Raw genomic sequence first — 18525 nt, 5'->3', positions numbered from 1 at the left:
TTAGTTCCAAACAATTCTTACTCTGTTATTTGAAGGCTTTGAGGTTTCTTTGTGTAGGTCATATTCTGCTGGAGACCAAGGGATGAGAAATTTATTGAGCCCTAATGAAAACACAGCTGTTCTATCTGCAGGTGGAGTCCCTGTCTGCATTGGGCTGGGGTGGGAAGGGATGAGAAATAGGTGCTTGACAACACTTCATTGACTCCTTCCCTTGCTGCTCTTGGAACAGGACCGTATTGTCAATTTTAAGAACCTGTGCCGGATCTAAAACAATGTCTTCCAATCACACCTAACTCATCGTGTGAACTGAATTTTTAGTGAATGATGAGGTCAAGTGTTCGGGAACCCAAACACATTTCTCTAAGGCCTCTGGGATTTATGATTATAGAGGGGAGTTTTCTCATCCTAGGACCAGCAGCCCCAGCTTGGTTTTTAATGACCGTTGTCCTGGAGCCTGTGGATAAGTTTTGGTATTTCTCACATCCTTAGGGCAGAGCTATATAACCTGGATTGCAGGACTTCCGGGGAGGTTTTAAGTATGTGTTGTAAAGACTAGATGGTCTGCCACATAAGAGCACACGTGTTCCTCCCAATCTGGTATGCAGATTGTAAGGACCTGTTTGGGACTCTCCACTGTCTTCAGGCTGCGATGCCCCTTGTAGCTGTAGCCACGTAATAAGTCTAGGCAGGAATTTCTGCGTCACTTCTCCTGATGGGAGCAATCAAGGGTAAAGAACAGATCCTGGAGATGATCAGATTATGTGGCACTTGGGCTTGTTCCATTCCTCTTGAGGCCAAGTAAGCCACTGGAAAACCACTCATGCGCTTAAAACTGCATATTTTTGCTGCAGCACAGTGACACCTGCCTGCTTTGGTACGTGTTGTAAGATATTGGAAATGTGGACTCAGCAAATGTAGATTTAAGGTGAAGACTCTTCTCCTAGCCTCCATGTGTGTGTGTGTGGTGTGTGGTGATGATAGATGGAGGCTGGTTTATAGGTTGAAGGCTAGTGGTTATGGGGCTGGAGCTGGCTCAATGAGGATGCTGGCCAGGTGTTGGCAGCAGGTGTGGGTTCTCTAAAGCCAGGAAAGGAGTAGGAGATTTTAGCTCACGTGCAATGGTCCAGCAGCACCAGCATGCTCTATACCTTGGGAAGAGCATGGATTAAATGCTTGGAGAGGCCAAACCTAAACAGTAAATTTCCAGATATCAAAGATGGAGACTTAAGTATTTAAAGCCTGGCAGTTAGAGCTGCGAAGATTTCTCTTCTAAATGAGATCGAGTTGCTATAAAGGTAGGTGACCTGAATACTAGCTGATGCTTGCGTTTCATCTTTTCAAGTCAGCAACGTAACACATGGGATGTATATGTGGATCGCACTATTCTAAAGGGCCAACTCGGGATGCACTGTTTTGAGTGAAGGTATTTGTGGAAGTCTTTGATTCTGAGTAAATGGAAAAATGGTTGCTATTACCAGGGCAAATTGAAGGGGAGCTAGTTTGGCAGGCAGGTGGGTGAATCTGATTTTGGATAAGCAAGTAACTTCCAACAAGATGAAAGGAATACAGTTCAGAAAACTGAAATATGCTAACAATCATACATTGCCATTGTGTACAAAAACAAGAAAAACTGGGTTGCCCCTTTGCCAACCGCTGCCTTCAGAAAGGTGCCTGGTCATTAGAAGTGAATGATTGGCAGTTGTGCTGCTGTTGCTGACGTCCAGTTCTCCGCCAGCTGAGTGTTGTTTAATAATAACTGAGTGGCTTCCAGCCTTGGGCCTGGTCCAATCTACATGGATTGTCTTTGGTTCTTATTTCCAAATAAGAAAAGATCCGATGAATGTTCGTCAAAGAGTTTGCTGAATTAAGAACAGGAGCTGTGGGTTTGGGTGACTTTGGACCCCATTGAGAGCTTGACTGAGTGCTGATAGCTTTCCTTAATTTGAAGAGTAATTGCCCCTGAAATCCCTCTCTGTCTTTTCCATCGAAATAACCATTACATTCCGAGTAAGGAGGAAAAAGTACTCAGCAACAGTTACTCTGGATGACAAGAGCCAAGCATATTCTAGATCTAAGAGACCACCTGGGCATTGGGAGCCACCGAGTCTAATGGTCTCCTTGTCTGATTACTTTAACATGTGATTGACACTACCTAGCAGCTAATATGAACAAACTAGGTAGGCATCTACATAGATGGATCTAAAAGCATAATATTAAGTAAAACAAAAGGGGGGAGTAGAGAAATACAGAGTTCCATTTATATAAATTAAAAAGAACATAACACAGAAGGTACACCAGAGTAGCTACATGCATAGCGGGGAGGGATCCGCATTCAAGCCATAAAGGGGTGGACCCTGGGAAGATCACAGGAACTAGGAACTAAGTACAGTTCCATAGATGGCAATGATACGTAATGTTCAGTTTCTTTTCCAATAAAAAGCTACTTTCTGAATGAAACATGATAATACCCATTCATTGACTCTGAGTATATGGTACAGGCCTAGATATGTGCCGAATTTTTAATCTTTTTCCTAACAAAGGAATTTAGGATGAGAACAAGAATGTATGAAAAAAAACAATTAACAGCAACAAAAAGCTATAATATTTCTTAAATCTGGAAATGAAAAGTATAAACATTAACTGGAAGTAACATTATCTGGCGGAAATCTGGATAATGGAGCAAACAGTCCAGAAGTAGTTTCCATTTCAGGGACAAATTGATTGTGTTCATGAGGCAGTGACACAAGTCAATCCTAAATGAAGAAAGTCCCTCAACCTCCTGCCCACATTAAATGACATTGGCGCACCTGTTTAGCAACCAGAAAACAGATGACCTTCCTCAAGCCCACACCATATACCTGAACACATCTAGAGAGAACATATAATTAACTCTTAAAAAATAATGCCACAGAAAATCTTTAAGAAAATAGAATGGGACGTTTATTGGATCTTTGCAAAGACAGTTATTTTATAAATATGAACACAATAAGAGAATTCACAAGGAAATAGAGTGATTTAATTATGTTTTAAAATGTGGATGTATTAAGTACACATTAACAAGAAGAAAAGGCCAATAAAAGCTGGGAAAGTGTTAGGGGCAAATATTATTCATGAAATTATTTAGGTGTAATAGATAAGCATGTAAAGAACATGACATAATTCTCAGCAGTAAAACCACAATTTCAAAACAAGTATATGAAGAGAACATTTAACCTTTTTATGAACAAAGGAAATACAAGTAATAACAATAATGATGTATAATTACGGAATATTAAATTAACCAAGAGTGGTAATTTGCAAAGCTGGCGAATGTGCTGTGAAGTACATGTTCTCAGTGATGGCTGGTGGGAATAAATATAGAAGCAATCCTTCTGGGAAATAATTTGGCCAGTGATTCAAGAACCATAAAAATATTCATAACTTCTTGTTGTCTGTCTTAAAAAATGTAGAAGTACCAACTTACACAAAGATATTCATTGCAGCAATATTCATAATGCTGGAAAATGGAAAATGGGAGACAATTTAACAGAGATCAACGCAAGAATGACAAGTTAACAAGCATAGGTACGTATGTTAGACATAAAATATTTTTAAACAGGGTAAAAATTTTATGTTTTCCATGATTCTTTGCAACTTAGTATTAGTTCAGTCATAGTAGTCCACATAACTCGTCTACAAGATTATCCTCTGCCTGTAATTTAATCACTCCTGTATTATTGACAGTTAAAATTTTGAATGTTTACTGTTTGAGTTTAAATTCAGAGTTAGCATTTTGAGAAAACACAACATCTGTAATGAAGATTTATAACTTGCGAGTGATTTAATTTCTTAATACATGTGTGTGAATGATAGAATTTCCTAACATAGGATCTGTATTGTCCACATAACACTCATCTCATAAAACAAACCCACGGGTGTTGCCGGCATTACCAGTGCTTCCCTGTACTGTTTGTGCCAACAGCAGACATACCTGGCGGGAATCGTGACCCAGGATAGTTCACAGGGAATATAGTTCCATTCCCAAAGCAGGGTCCGCTCCCCTGCACAGAAGAGCTGGAGAAAATGTACTGCTTCCCTGGTTTAGAAGAGATTTTCAGCTGATTCCACTCAGTCCCAAACAAGTTCAAGTGTGGAGGTGGAGCGACTGAAAGAATTTCAGCTAAATGCCAACACCATTATCTTTCCAGGTATCCAGTGCCCCAACCTCCACCTTGAAGGGCTCCCAAGTACCCTGGGCAATTGAAAGGGGCTTACCACACAAGACCTCAGGTAGTGAATTGTAGTCTGTATTTTAATCTTACTTACTTTAGCATATACATGTAATATGCATGTATGTATACAGTAACTGTAATACATTTTGCTAGCATGGATGGTTGCTCTAATCTCAGAAAATATTCTAGGGTTGGTGAGTTCATATACAATCAAAAGTCACACTGTAGAGACTGTTAATTCAAGTATTCACCTGTCTTTATTGATCAATAGAAGTTTTATTACCATAATGGTTGAAATAGGTGTGCATTGGCGAAATCGCTGGTGTTCAAGATACGTGAATAGGCTAGAAATATCATGAACATTTTCCTCTATCTTCACGTGAAATCTGGTTCCTTCTGAATGGTATTTGATGTCTGCTCCTAAAACAGTGTCTGGGTACTGATTGGAAAGATTCTGGTTGCTGAATTTCAACTGCAAAATCGCTACATCCTCCTCCTCTGGAATATTGCTGACTTTGTCTCCAGGATGGTGACAGCACGTATGTAGAGATTTGGGATTTTTTTCAGGTTACGGAACAGTTGGTGAGATTTCTTCTGTGCCATCTGAAACTTGCTTTCAGTAAAACCTGCTGGGGAGGTTGTTGGGGAGAACAGGAGCCTTCACCTGCTCTTAACCATTGGAAACTACTGATTCCCAACAGAGTCTGATCATTGTGATGGCAGATTTGACTTCGATTAATTCACAACAGATGAGGCCTGAGAAAAGTTTCTGGGGGCCCTGGGGCCACTTCCTATTGAAATTCAGTGGGCAGTAAGCTCCCGTGGGTGGAGCTTTTCACCGGATGCTTAGTGTGAGCACCTGTTGATGTGATTCCTCGCCACAGAAGACATGTGATGCTCACCTGAGTAGATCCTGGAGGTTCTAGTGTTTCTGACTCACAATCCACGTTGTGTCCATGGGCTGACAATTTAAGGTGCCACTCGAATGAGGGCTGGGTGTCCTTTGGATTATGACTCACCTTCCATCGGCATTGTTCCTCCAGGTCTGCATCACTCTGGCCCCCCGCCCCACAGACATCTTTCCTCATCACAGTTCTTTTACCTCTCTTTCACCGGGGGATTTCAGCTAGACTTGGTGCTGTGGACCTAAGAAGCCTTGCTCTGATGCTGTGCATCTTCCTCCTTGCTTTGAGTCCACCACAAGCGTTTGAAATTCAGAAAGGCCTTTTCTTCTATTCAGATTTAACAAACCTACCTAGAAATCATCATGTCCCACCAGATCATTCCCCACGATCTAGCCTGAATGGGCATACGAAGGAATATCAGGAATAAGAAACTTACTGGCATATATATATATTTTTTCTATATATATTGTATATATATAAATATATATTATATAATAAATATATATATATTTTCTCCCAAATCCTGTTCAAAACCTCCAGAGTCAGATAAACTTAGAAATCTAGATGTTTTGGGGATTTTTAGAAAGCTAGTAAGATGGATATTATGTGAGACCCTAAAGTGTGGTGTAGTAGCACCACCATAATTAAACACATTAATATTTCTACCAAATAACGTAAATATTCACCCTAAATGGGATAAGCAAAAACTATACGTAGTCTAATAGAAACTAAATGAGTGAGGAAATTTATTTGTATTTTTTAGAGCTTTTTGACTTGAAATAGCAAATAAGGGATTATGGACCTGCATTATCCCATCTCAACAATAAGCTCTGTGTCCGCCATTTTGTTCTTGTTGGTATTTCTTTGGTGTTATCAGTCGTGAAAGGAGCTGTCCTCCCATCAGACCTAGGAGATTTAGGAAATGGTTGAACACAGACTCAAGAAAACTATCAGATGGACGTGCGATTCCCTTTATTATACTTGAGGCTATGCAATGCATATAAATGAGCCTGATGTATTCTTTTGTGGCAGGATGTGAACATTCACTCTTATTATGGGAAAATAATCAATTGGTTCTTCTTCCCGTTCTTTCAAGAATTAGAAAGATGGAATGCAAATATTTCCCTCTCCAGGGAAGGCTTAACGATTAAGTGAACTTGTTATTTGGTTGCTAATAATTCAGGCTCCAAGGTGATAAGCTACCAAAATCTGTTGAGGAAAGAGCAGGAACAGAGCTTGGGCAAAGGCAAAGGTGGGAGGCAGAGAATCCCTAGGACTTAAAGGAGTGACAGTTGAGGAGGTCTCCGGAGAGGAGGGCCCTTGCTGACTTCTCCAAGGCAGGGACCTGAGGGCATGGTGGGTAGCCGATGGTACACTGGGAAACAAAACTAGACCTGTGGCCCTCAGGCTCTCCCAAGAATAATACCGACTCCCCAGCAAGGCAAGGTAGCAGAGGAGAGGCAGACCCGAATGAACCCGGCAAGTGGGATAATGGGCCTCTCAGGGGGAATCAGGCTTCACTGAGAACTGAAAAAACCAGAACTCCCCAGCCCTTCCCCTTCTCACTGCATGCAACCTGGAACAATGGTGAAAACCTCGGGAGTTAGTGGGAAGGTGGTTCCAGAAACAAGGGCTGAATTTCTCACTACTCCAGCAGGCTAGAGGCTCAGAATAAAAATTAAGTAGATTTATAGAAAACCTAGACATGTGACATTTCTTGCACACCTGAGTTTGTAATCTGAGGATAATAACCACTACCATTAAATTAGAATATTAAATTTTACTGCTACAAAGAGGCAACTAATGCCTCTTTAAAGCAAGATTCCAGAATGTCTGACTTAGTTCTGAGAAAAAGATTCCAAAATGGTGAATTGGTGATACCAGTGCACTCACAAATACAGCATCACACACACACACACACACACACACCACAGATAAACACAGACAGCACACACAAGCACCACACACAAGTATAGGCACAGCATCACACATCAACACACAAACACCACACATAAACATACACATATAGAAAATAACTCTAAAGACATATAAAAGAATCAGAAGTTTATCGAAATGGAAACTTTTTTCTCTATTTTTTCCTAACTTTATGTAATACAGTTATTTTATAATGGAAAGGAAAGGAAATGTCATATCAACATCGATATGAATAAATTTAGATAATTAAAGGAAAGTGCTTCATAGACTTACATCTACTGAAGGAGTCTCAGGCACAGTGTAGTCCCATTTTACAGATGAGAGACAGAGACCCATGCCCTGGGAAGGATTTGTGGTGCTTTTAAAGTATTACCACAAAACTCAGAGTCACTCGTCCCGTTGGGAGGTGGGAGACCATATCCTCTCGCTTGGGATGGGAGAGACCTGAAACCGCTTGGTCCCACAGCGTATGGGAGAGGTGGTGTTATGTGACTTTCCAGCCTATGGAATAAATGTCCATGCGGTCTGTCCCTGGTTCTGTTGGTACTCTCACCTTCGGGGAAGCCAGCTGCTATGTAAGACCTCTCTTGCCCCAACACTGCCAGCTGGAAAGGCCATGTGTAGGTGTTCTAAGTAATAGTCCCACCTGCGCTCCCAGCTGACCACCAGCACTAACTGCCACCCCGAGGCACCCTGCACGTCCAGCCCAGCTGAGCCACGGTTTGATTCTAAACCCAGTCACCCTCTAATTTCAGTGGTGGAAGAGACAACAAGGAGAACTGTCCAGCCCAAGCTCTTCTTAAGTTCCTGACCCACAAAATTGGAGCTGAGTGCATTGTCTGCTTTAAGCCACTAAGTTTTATAGTAATTTGTAATAATAACTAGGATACGCATAGTCACGAAGCAAAGGGACTTGGTAATAGGACTTAGACCAGAACCTGAACGCCCATTCTCACCCAGGGTATTCCTGTGTTCCCAGGGAATGAGGCGAGCATTGGAACAAGACAAATATACATATTCACAGTCATACTTTATATCTAAGTTTGACATTAGTGTGAAATTCCACGATATTGTTTTAGAACCACGAATTGCTCCCTACTTTGTGTTGGGGGCTGCTAAACACAAGATGGCATCGAAGGAAGATTCAGTGGGTGGGAAAAGGGTTTTTAACTTCAACTCAATCTCATATTCCTGAAGGAAAAAAAAAAATGGAATTGCTGGAGACACAATAGGTGTGCAAAAACCTTGTGAATTATTGTACAGTGTCAACACCAACCTTTTGTTGTCATTAAGATAGAAAAGGAAACCAACTAAAATTTGTGAACCTGTCAGAGTCATTTTGGGGAACGCCTCAAACGGACGAGGGAGAGAGTCTCGGGCTTGGGATTTTTTCATCTTGGAAGAATTCCGATCAGAAGAATTGGCTAAAGCTCTGTTAGTGGGTTGAAAGATGGTCCTTAAAAAGATCTGTCCAAGTCCTAATCTCCATAACCTGTATCGTGACCTTATTTGGAGAAAAGAGCTTTGGGGATGTAATTGAGTTAAGGATCTCCACATGAGATCCTTTTGGATTACCCAGGTGAGACCTAAATCCAAGGACTAACGTCTGTGTAAAAGACACACACAGAGGAACAGAAGAAGGCGGTGTGAAGACAGAGGCAGAGAGTGGAGTGGTGCACCAAGAAATGCCAACGAACACCTGGGTCCAGAACAGCTGGATGTGTCAAGCTCTGCATGACCTGGTCCTGATTATTCTCTAGAGATGTCAGAGAGAGCAGGGCCTTGCCTTGATGCTGAGAACCTCGATTTTGGACGTCTAGATGCCAGAACCATGAGGGAATACATTTCTGTTGGTTTAACCACCAACGCTGTGGCCATTTGTTACAGCAGCCCTAGAAAACAAATACAAACCCTTGAGAGAAATTTGTAAGACAGCTGGAGGAGCAGGTAGCCCTGTCAGGGCAGCAGAGGGGGCTGAGCACCACATTCATATGGGTGGATGGGGGATAGCAGTCAGGCTGTCACTAGGAATTTCTCCGCAAAGCCCGTATGTTTCTGGCTTCAGGCTGTTTGACTCCAACAGCTGGTACTGACTAGGACATCCTGACCACAAAATGTTTGCTTATATGTGTGTGTCTCCTCAGCTACGGTTTGGATTTCTGAAGGCCAAGAGGCTTCATTTCTTCCTTCCATAAAAATTTCTTGAACAACTGTTGTTGTCTATTCTGTGCTAGATGCTGGGACAAGATGCTGAGTCACACACGGTCCTTGCTTTCAAGATGCAAGCAGACCTTGGTGGCTTTGCATTCAGCTAGTGTATGTTGGTTGAAGGAAATAAATATGGATAAAATGAGTAGGGAGGAGTGAACAGTTTTGTACTGAGGGCGACCTGGGTTCAAACTGCATAAACTTGCATAAGAGACTTATCTTGATTTCATACCTGCAAAATGGAGAAAATAATACCTAACTACAGGGTCGTTAGTATGATTAGCATGTATATAGATAATGATACCAATTACTGAGGGTCTGGTGTTCCAGCAAAGTTTCAGTGCATGTATCTACAAAAAAAGCTAAGAAATTATATCTTGCATTAATAGTAATTAGTACTTTTTCTATGTGGTTTTACAAATGAGATGTTTGATTTTTCTCCAACTTTCTAATATAGACAGGACAAAGTAGAATCTCAGATGGGTCAAAACAGCAAGAGACCAGGGTCATGGAAGAACGGCCTGGTGGACAGGAAAGCCAAGCTAATACCCAGGACTTCCTGTCTCCCAGGGCCCTACTCTTTCCACCACAGCCATGCCACTGCCAGTGGGTGAAACAGCCTCCAGGGGTGAGGGGTGGTCTGCTCACAGCTACAGGTGAACATGGCTCCTCTTCCTTAAGGGTATCCGTTTCACCCAAGATTTGGGGAACAATGTTAAACTATTACAACACAGCCTCATTTCAGAGTAGAATGTAAAAACTTAATGATAATAACTAATGTTTATGTGCACCATTCTCTCTTCTTTTAACCACTTTTGAAACAGTAACTCTATTATCCCCTTCCTTCCTTCCTTCCTTCCTTCCTTCCATCAACTTCCCTGTAATAATGATCAATATTTTGCCATTCTATTCCCTGCTACATTTTTTAGCAATGCTTTATTTTTTAAAATTTTCATTATAATCAACATATAGTATTATATTAGTTTCAGGGGTACAACATAGTGATTAGACATGTATATAACTTACAAAGTGAACCCTCATAAGTCTAGTACCCATCTGACACCATATATAGTTACTACAATATTGACTATATTCTCTGTGCTGTACTTTACATCCTTGTGACTGTTTGTGTAACTGGCAATTTGTTCTTCTTAATCCCTTTCACTTTTTCACCCAGATCCCCACCCCACCTCCCCTCGGGCAACCATCAGTCTGTTCTGTGTATCTATGGGTCTATTTCTGTTTTGTTTCTGTTTTTTTAGTTTCTACATATAAATGAAATCATATAGTTATTTATCTTTCTCTGGTAACTCTCTCTTAATAGTGATTCTTACTACTTTCCCTGGTCGGTCCCCCATTCTACACCTCGAGAGACCAAAACAAAGTCCTCCCACCAGTCAGTGGCAGAGGTGGGATTTGAACCAAGGTGTCCTGCTCTAGAGGTCCCAGTTTCAACCATTTTGATAGGACCATTTATACAAACATGAATTTCAAAGGCAATTTTTCCGATGACCCTAGGGCACCAGGGCTGTGCTTATTCTGTTGCCCACCATCTCGGGTGTGGACGGAGAGAGGACTTTGAGGACAATTGCAGAAGCACTGTGCTACACGGGCTGTGTGTGCAAGTGATTTTTAAGGATATTATTCGTGTGTGTGTGTGTGTGTGCAGAAAGAGTATTTCACAGTGTAGATGATTTTGGCTTAATTAGACTAGGAAGACTATGAACAAGTTATTTTTAAATGCCCCCAAGATCAGGAGGTGTATCAGAATTGAATTACACTGTGTGAGGCTGATTGGCAGGCTATGAATGTGGGAAAGTAAGTTCACAATCTTGCCTTTATCAGTACAATTTGCAAAGTAGGCCTGAAAGCCGTGTGCCCAGACCCATAGTCTGGAGCTATAATTATTGAAGTAAAAAAAAAAAAATCCCCCAAACTGAAAACCTAATTGGAAATGTGATAAGCAACAATTAGGTAGCCTATTTCAGAAGAGAAATGAACAAAATGAGCAGATGCCAACTCTAGTGACTTGTGGAAAAGGATGGACACTCTCACTTAAATGAAAGGTTTTCAGTCAGTCACCTAGGGAGGGACTTCCCTCCGGACTGCGCTCCCGTCAGCACAGCATGCGCGAAGAGAATGTAAAACCCACCACAAAGTAGGAACTCCGGGGCACTAAGAGCCTGCATACAAACCTTGCTGACCAGCACAAGGGACCACGTCCCTGTAGAGGGCACTTGGTGACTGACTGCCAACTGGGAATGCCCCCGACCTTGCAGTAGCAAGAACTGAAGTAACCCTGGCAAAATGGAGCCTGCAGGGGGTCAGACGACCTTGGCTCCTGTTTTGGCTGAAGCCCTTGGGCTGGAGCCCAGCGTCTGGGCGCCTTTGAGGAATGACTTTCCCCGGGCTCCCTAAGGGCCAGCCTCTCCCCTCCAGGGCAAACTTCATCTTCCTCCTCTTTTGGAGTCTAAGGAACTAGACCCTGGGACCCTGGAGCCTTCCGGAGGCTTCCTTTTGTCCTCTAACTACTAATTCATCTCCTCTGCAAGCAGGAGTGGGGGCTCTGGTGTCTGACTGCCTCAGTTCAAGTCCTGGCCCAAAGATGGCTCTCTGTGGGACTGTTAGCAAGGCCTCACCAGCTGCCTCAGTTTCCTCATCTCTAATATGGAGGTAAGAGTACCTCCTAAGTCTGTGGTGAAGATTAAAGCCGATAAAGAAAATAAAAACAGTTTGGCACTTCCTCAGTGCTCAATATATGTTAGCAATTAACATGGATTTGCTTCCTTGTGTGGAGCTAACTTCAATCATTGATATTCACATCCCCTGTACTTGACAAAAATAAGTACCATTATGTACTTACTGCATTTAAAAAATCAATTCGCGTTTCTTAACTCGGCTGTATATCAGGTAATAATATTTGTGAAGGCCCAGGCTTAATGTGTTTTTTTTTTTCTAATCCATTAAAATAAAAAAACAGACCCGCTGAAATAATGTTTTTAAAGGTCGGCGCACTCTGAAATCAACTGAAATACCAGTACACATTTCACACACTAGGCAATGTTGTCCCCACATACTCATTCATCTTCCAGTGGTTCTCTCAGCAAGAATTTACACACAACACTGACCAGGTGGGTGAAGAGCAAGTTGGGCAACAGAAATGAGAGGGCATCTTCCCTGCCCTCGCTGAGCATAGAGATGAGTCGGAGAGCATTTTATCATGGGCGGGGGGAGGGGGGTGGTTGCTCTCAGCCCACTGGGACGGCCAGTTCCCCAGGAGACAGCATTAAGTAGAGAGAAGAACCGAGCATTACTCCAACTTATTACCCCAAGTTATTCCAGATTCTCCTCTCAAGACAACTTGGCTTTGCACAGCAATTCTACCTCTGTGAGACCACAGGCTTCTTACTTGAGTTCTCCGCGCATGGTCTCTCACCTGTAAAACGGGCATACTGCCTGGCTCCCAGAGCTGGCGGAGGCTTAAACCTGCTGCCTCCGCAGGTACTCGGTGAAGGCGAGTCTGCCTGCGATTCTCGATCCTCACTCAGGACAGAAACCTTCCTGTTCTCCAGGCTTATATACGTGCTCTGTCCTCCTAGGCATGGTTGATGCTCTCTAGGATTTACCTGCAAATCTGCCTCTTTGGGAAAGCAGGCCTTTACATACTCCACCAACTTAATATTGGCCAATAGGTGTGAAGGCTTTCCAAGGTCAAGGCACAGCTCCAAGAGCCTTGCATTTATTTCTTTTCACAATAGTATCTTGCTCAGGTGGAGGCCTGTTAAAATCCCATTTGAAACTAGGCACAGGGAAGTTACGTAATTTGCCCAGGTCACATAGCTGGTAAATGGAGGAGCAGGGTAACTACTAAAGTTAGGAAGCAGTAACATCACCAAGCTGCCAGTTAAGATAGGTGTATCACTAATACCTGCAGTAATACAGGACCACATCATCTAGCTCAGTGATTGCCAATGTCACAATATTTGGTGACATTTTTGGTTGTCGCAGCTGCGGGGGTGGGTGCTACTGGTATCTGCTAGGGAGGTCAGGGACGCTGTTATACAGCCTACAATGCAGGGGACAGGCCCCTCCCCAAACAAAGTCTAATACAAAAATGTCAGTGGTGCTGAGGTTTAGAAGCTTGGACAAGGGCACTATTATCTTCACTATTCAGAACTGTAACTATGAAGAACCCAGCCGAGAACTCAGAGGCCACAATATCCTTGATTCTAAAACAGCTTAAAGTTGGAGCAAAAAAACCTACACATACTTTGTCGCCAAAAAATCTGTAAGCAGCCAGCTGGAGCCAGCTGCCCCGGGCACATTTGCCTGGTGATGCAGATATAAGTCTCAGGGCTCGGGGGGTACCCTGCTCACTAGAGAGGAAGAGGAAGGAAGCAGGACACCTGGCAGAAGTCAGAAAGGTAGTCAAGAGCCAGCTGCCAGTGTAAGGAAAGGAGAAAATAGGAGAAAGAGGCATGTGCTCTTAGCAGCCTCCCTGGCTGTGTCAAGCCCTGGGATAAGCAGTCCTGTGGATGGAGGCAGCTCTCTGGACGGAGGGGAGAAGAGAACAGGCTTAGATGGCGGCTGGGAGACACAGAGGGACCTGCCAGGGCCTTAGGATAAGGGTCATGCCACCCCTAGCATCTGCTGCATCTCATTATCAAACTTCCATGAATGCTTTTTGTTTTTTTAAAGGGACCTAAGACTGTCAGTTGAAGAAGATGATGAGAATAGAAAAGTTGAAGGGGATTTGTCTCGTGATATATTTCGACATAAACTGCAAAATAACCAAGTGGGAGCTAAGGGGCTTAGCTACTATAAATAGGAACAGGGGCTAAAGGGCTTAGCTATTATGAGTAGGAACAGGAGGCAAGAAGCTGACCTGAGTATTTTTGCTTTATTCAATCTAATAAACATTTTATTTATATAAAAGACAAATGATGCACAGTATGAAAATAAGTGCTCGAGACATTTGATATAAAAAGAGTATATAGCATTCACATTCCTATTTTAATACACGAGTACGGTTGAAGTGTTCCATAAAAGAATAAAACTTTCCCTTTATGTATAGTAGTAAAAAAAAAAAAAGTCAGTATTTTTAGGAACTACAGGTTATTCCTTGGTCTTTTTCTTGAATAAGAAAACAAACAAACAAACAAAACAAGCCACAGTATCATCTGATAGTACATTCCAGTTTATGCTGACCATTACCCAGAAGTGATAAAACTCGTTTGAATCATTAATGGACCAGTATTCTAGAGATTCACCACTAGAGGTCAATGAGCAACAGCTATTGGGTGGCAGCAGCCTTAAAGTGCACAGGAGTTTCTGGGCACTTCACGGTATTGCAGCCAACTGGTCCTTAATCCTCTCAGCCCATCCCCACAGGGCAGGCTGCCTAGAAGTCCCACCTAATCCCAAACTTCAGCATGTCTGATAAAACCCCAATGAGATGAGATCTTCCAGAATCCAAATAGAATTGATTTGCCCACTGCTAGTCCCTCTCTAATATTCCTATTTGGCTGAAAATAAGTAGCTTCAAACACTTTTTTTTAAAAAAGAGAGATTATTTGCAGCATTAACACTTGTTTGTGGATAAACAAGTTTCCTGTGCTGTATGAAAGCTCATTCTTTGTTTTTGTCCACGTGGACACAGATTTCCCAACTGCAAATAGGACTCTTGTGTTCCACACTCAAATCCTCACTAGGAAATTCTGCAAGGGCTGGGAAGGCCGGTCCTATAGAGAGATGGGTTATCATGAAGCAAGCTTCTTGGAGAAAGGGACTTCTCTCCCTAATACAGAGGGGACGTCCTTAATATATAGACAAAATAGAGACCTGGATTAATTGGGACCTCTCAGAGGTCCCCCTTTGTTTTTTGCCAAAAGGCCAATTTCAAATCTTAACACCAGATTGAGGAGAGGGGAGGAATCAAAGTGTATTATACAGCCAGAGAATGACTGCTTGAATGTGCATTTCTCACAAGGGACATTGGTTTGGGGCAGGTCTGATTCCCAGAACGGGGTGGGGGTGGGCAGAAAATAGAAATGTTTATTTCAACAAGTGAAGCAGCTTTGTAAGTGCATCCACACCTTCATTTTATGAATGGTGTGGGTTAGAGAGACCTGGCAACTATCTGCTATCTATTCTCACTTGAGGATCCAGATGTGTGTGTGTGTGTGTATAATCTCCGAATGTTTAAAAAGTGGCTCACTTTTGTTAAATTCAGTGTTCAGAGTGCCTGACGCAACGCTCCTGACTGTCGCAGTATCATGCAGCTCAAATCCTTTCCTCTCGGCCAGAACAGACTTGAGCCTTCAGGAGCCCAGACGATGGAACCTATTGGTGTTGCTTAGAAAGCTAGGGACTCAAACCAAGGGTGTTGAAAAATTAAACACAAGGAACCCTGGGAAGGTTTGATCCTTTTTAGAAAAGGGAGAAGGCTTGGGAGTAAACAAGAGTTACATAGGTACAGGGGGGGAAATAAATATATAATATATATATATCTCTTATTAGTAGAAGGTGTGGCAATTTGATGGATAAGGAAATATGTCCTGATTTTTCTGCAGCCTGTGAAGGAAAAGATGGGGCTCAAAACGTTTAAACTATTAGAGATGGCGCAAAGTTTCTGAGCTAGCTGAGGAAGGTGATGCATCCGCTGATGTGGGGCTTGGAGCTCAATGAGCAGTCCAGGAGAATGGCACACAGGAACCCCAGGATCTGGTCCCCAAACAGTGCGACTATAAATAGCTCCATGGCCAGGTGAGGACCCACACGCAGGGAATTATATGGCAAAAGCGAGTGCAAAGTGACCATAGCAGGCTCTGAGACATGGAGCTGCTCTCCTAAAGCAAAGCGCCTCCTCGTGTAGTCAGAGAACCATCTATCCCATGTGTGATTGTCAAGTGCTAATTTGTCATGGATCCTTTCTTCTGCACGCAGCTCTGGAACTCTCCAATCAAACCAATTTCCTGGGAAAATCTGATCTTTTTCTTTGTCTCTTTCCAGAGTATGGCTATATATAGATATATATATATATATAAAAAACATAGCTATTCCATATTTATATACAGGCATTAATAAAGTGCAAATGTTATTAGCTATTGTAAAGATCAATCTCATTTCCTGAGGAACTGCTAACACAGCTTATCCTATGACAACGTCAAAGGCATAGAATGCTTCATGTCACCCACTCCCTGTCACTGTTGTTGCTGCTCAGTCCCACAGCCTACAGGGAGGGGAGTGAGCCCTGGTATTCCAGAAAGCATCCATTGGGTTAGGGGCAGCTTCCTGCTGCCTCTGTTCTTTGGCAACAGGGGTGACCTCTTTGGACTCGGGCCAGCCTGCCCTGGAAGAGCTATTTGGTAGTGCCCAGCGAGCCATCTTCGGGAATCTTCTCCTCGGAGCAGCTCCTCCCCGAGAGTCTGTCCAGGTGCTCCAGCTCGCTGAAGCGCTCCGCCACACACTGGGCCGTGAGACGGGCCTCTGGGTCGTGGTCCCAGCACTCGGTCAGCGTCTCACACACCATCTGGATGCCCTGAAAGGAAGAGAAGCCCACAGGTGACATGAGTTGGTGGGTTGGCGGGCTCCTGGAGGGCGAGGTGGTCTACTGACCTTGTTCCTGCAGTGCAAGCCAGATGCACTGACCACGTAGCGACAGAGCACCCACAGCATGAGGCCAGCCAGTGGCATGTGGGCTGAGGAGGCTGTGCAGGTGGCTGTGCACTGTCCTGGAAACCTGCTGTACCTAGTTTCTCTGGTACCTTTCGGTCACATTGTGAAATGGATAGACAGCACAAGGATCCGCCAGTAGGCCTCTGGGATACAGCAGCATCTCCAGTTCCTGAAAAGTCCCATTTCATGCCTTTCTACTTTTCAGAGCAGTTTTAGCCTTTATTGCTTAGGGCAGTTTTAGGTTCGCAGCAAGACTGAGTGGGAAGTACAGAGAGTTCCCACATCCCCCTTGCCACCGCTCAGTCTCCTTCACATCAACATCTTGCATCTCTGCGGTACATTTGTTAAAACCAACGAACCGACGATGACGCATCAACAGAAGTCCATAGTTTACATTAGCATACATGCTACGTGTTTGACAAATGTGTAAGGACATGTATCTACCACTATAGTATCCCACAGAGTACGTGTGCTACCCTGCAAATCCCCCCTGCTCCACCTGCTCGCCCTCCTTCCTCCCCTTCCCCCAAGTCCCTGGCAACCACTGACCTTTTTACTGTCTCTCTGGTTTTGCCTTTTCCACAATGTCTTATAGTCAGAACCACATACACATCTATATTTTAACAAGACCAAATACCCCAGCCAGCGGGACGTCCAGGCATGAGTCTGGTTTTGTTTTGTAAAGTCCACAGGTTCTGCGGAGTGAGCTGGTAGCAACTGCCAAGGACGCCCTCCGTTCTGCCCCACTCCACTCCAACATCAGGCTGGACCCTGTGACGCAGCTGTCTGTACATCAGGCCTGCTGGACGCCAGGCCTTTTCCGAGGGTCCAACCTCACCCCATAATGACCCCATTCACAAAGCCCGTTCAGGAAATGCTGCCCAGTAGGGCCAGCCGCATGGGTCTTCTTTCAGGGCCTTCAGGTTTATTTTGCATTGCCAATGTTTCTGCTATCATCCCAAGTCCTTTTGGGAAATAAAGCAGGCAGGGCTTAAATAGCCTGCAGGCTGAAAGAGTGTGCCCCTGACCTCTCACACAGGTGGGCCTGGTGGAATGGATGCATCCCAACTCTGCCCTGAGAACCAGCCCTCTCCCTGTGCTTGTAACTTTCCTAACACACCTGGGAGCCTCTCTCCCTCCCTCCCTGCCCTGTGAGTGATCACGTTCATGATGCTGAATTAATTGTGTAATTCACCTAATTGACAGTATTGATTGATGGCCCTGTTAAGAGTGGAGTGTTATTGTTGGTACACAAGTAACATTTATTTTATTCTGACACTGTAATTACAGGCAGTAAATTAAATTAAATATTAAGCATTAACTTGAAATCAATAGGGCAACAAATCTCATTAAGAGAAAAAATGTATTATGCAAATTCTTTCCAGAATTTTATCATCATGAATAATGGCTTCATTATAAGAACCGTACAGCTTAGGAGGCAACGGAGTTTGAAAGAAACAACACTCTGTGGCTTCTGATTTCAGAGTTAACACAAAGCACTCTTGCATTGTCAGAGTCCAAGAGGCCTTGCCCGAAAGCCAGGGAAGCCCTGGGCTGCCACGGCCAGAGTCACGCTCTCCCCGCCTTTA

At 43.4% G+C, this 18525-nt stretch overlaps 1 protein-coding gene and 1 long non-coding RNA gene across 4 annotated transcripts in view; one reads left to right on the top strand and one right to left on the bottom strand.

The window, feature by feature from the left end:
- LOC128781481 (uncharacterized) overlaps positions 1-18525 on the top strand; it is a 79503-nt gene that overhangs the window by 718 nt on the left and 60260 nt on the right. The gene's annotated exons all lie outside the window — the stretch shown is intronic.
- The window catches only part of TGFBR2 (transforming growth factor beta receptor 2), an 80735-nt gene continuing 76350 nt past the window's right edge, over positions 14141-18525 (bottom strand). Inside the window, exon 7 of the mRNA XM_024566219.4 lies at positions 14141-16799. Coding sequence (XP_024421987.1) covers positions 16620-16799 — 180 coding nt within the window. The 3' untranslated portion in view covers positions 14141-16619. The remainder of the gene's footprint in view (positions 16800-18525) is intronic.

The sequence above is a fragment of the Desmodus rotundus genome, chromosome 8 (genome assembly GCF_022682495.2).
Source record: "Desmodus rotundus isolate HL8 chromosome 8, HLdesRot8A.1, whole genome shotgun sequence".
NCBI classification, from domain to species: Eukaryota; Metazoa; Chordata; class Mammalia; order Chiroptera; family Phyllostomidae; genus Desmodus; species Desmodus rotundus.
The sequence above is the reverse complement of the archived record's forward strand: the minus strand, read 5'-3'. Positions and strand labels throughout refer to the sequence as shown.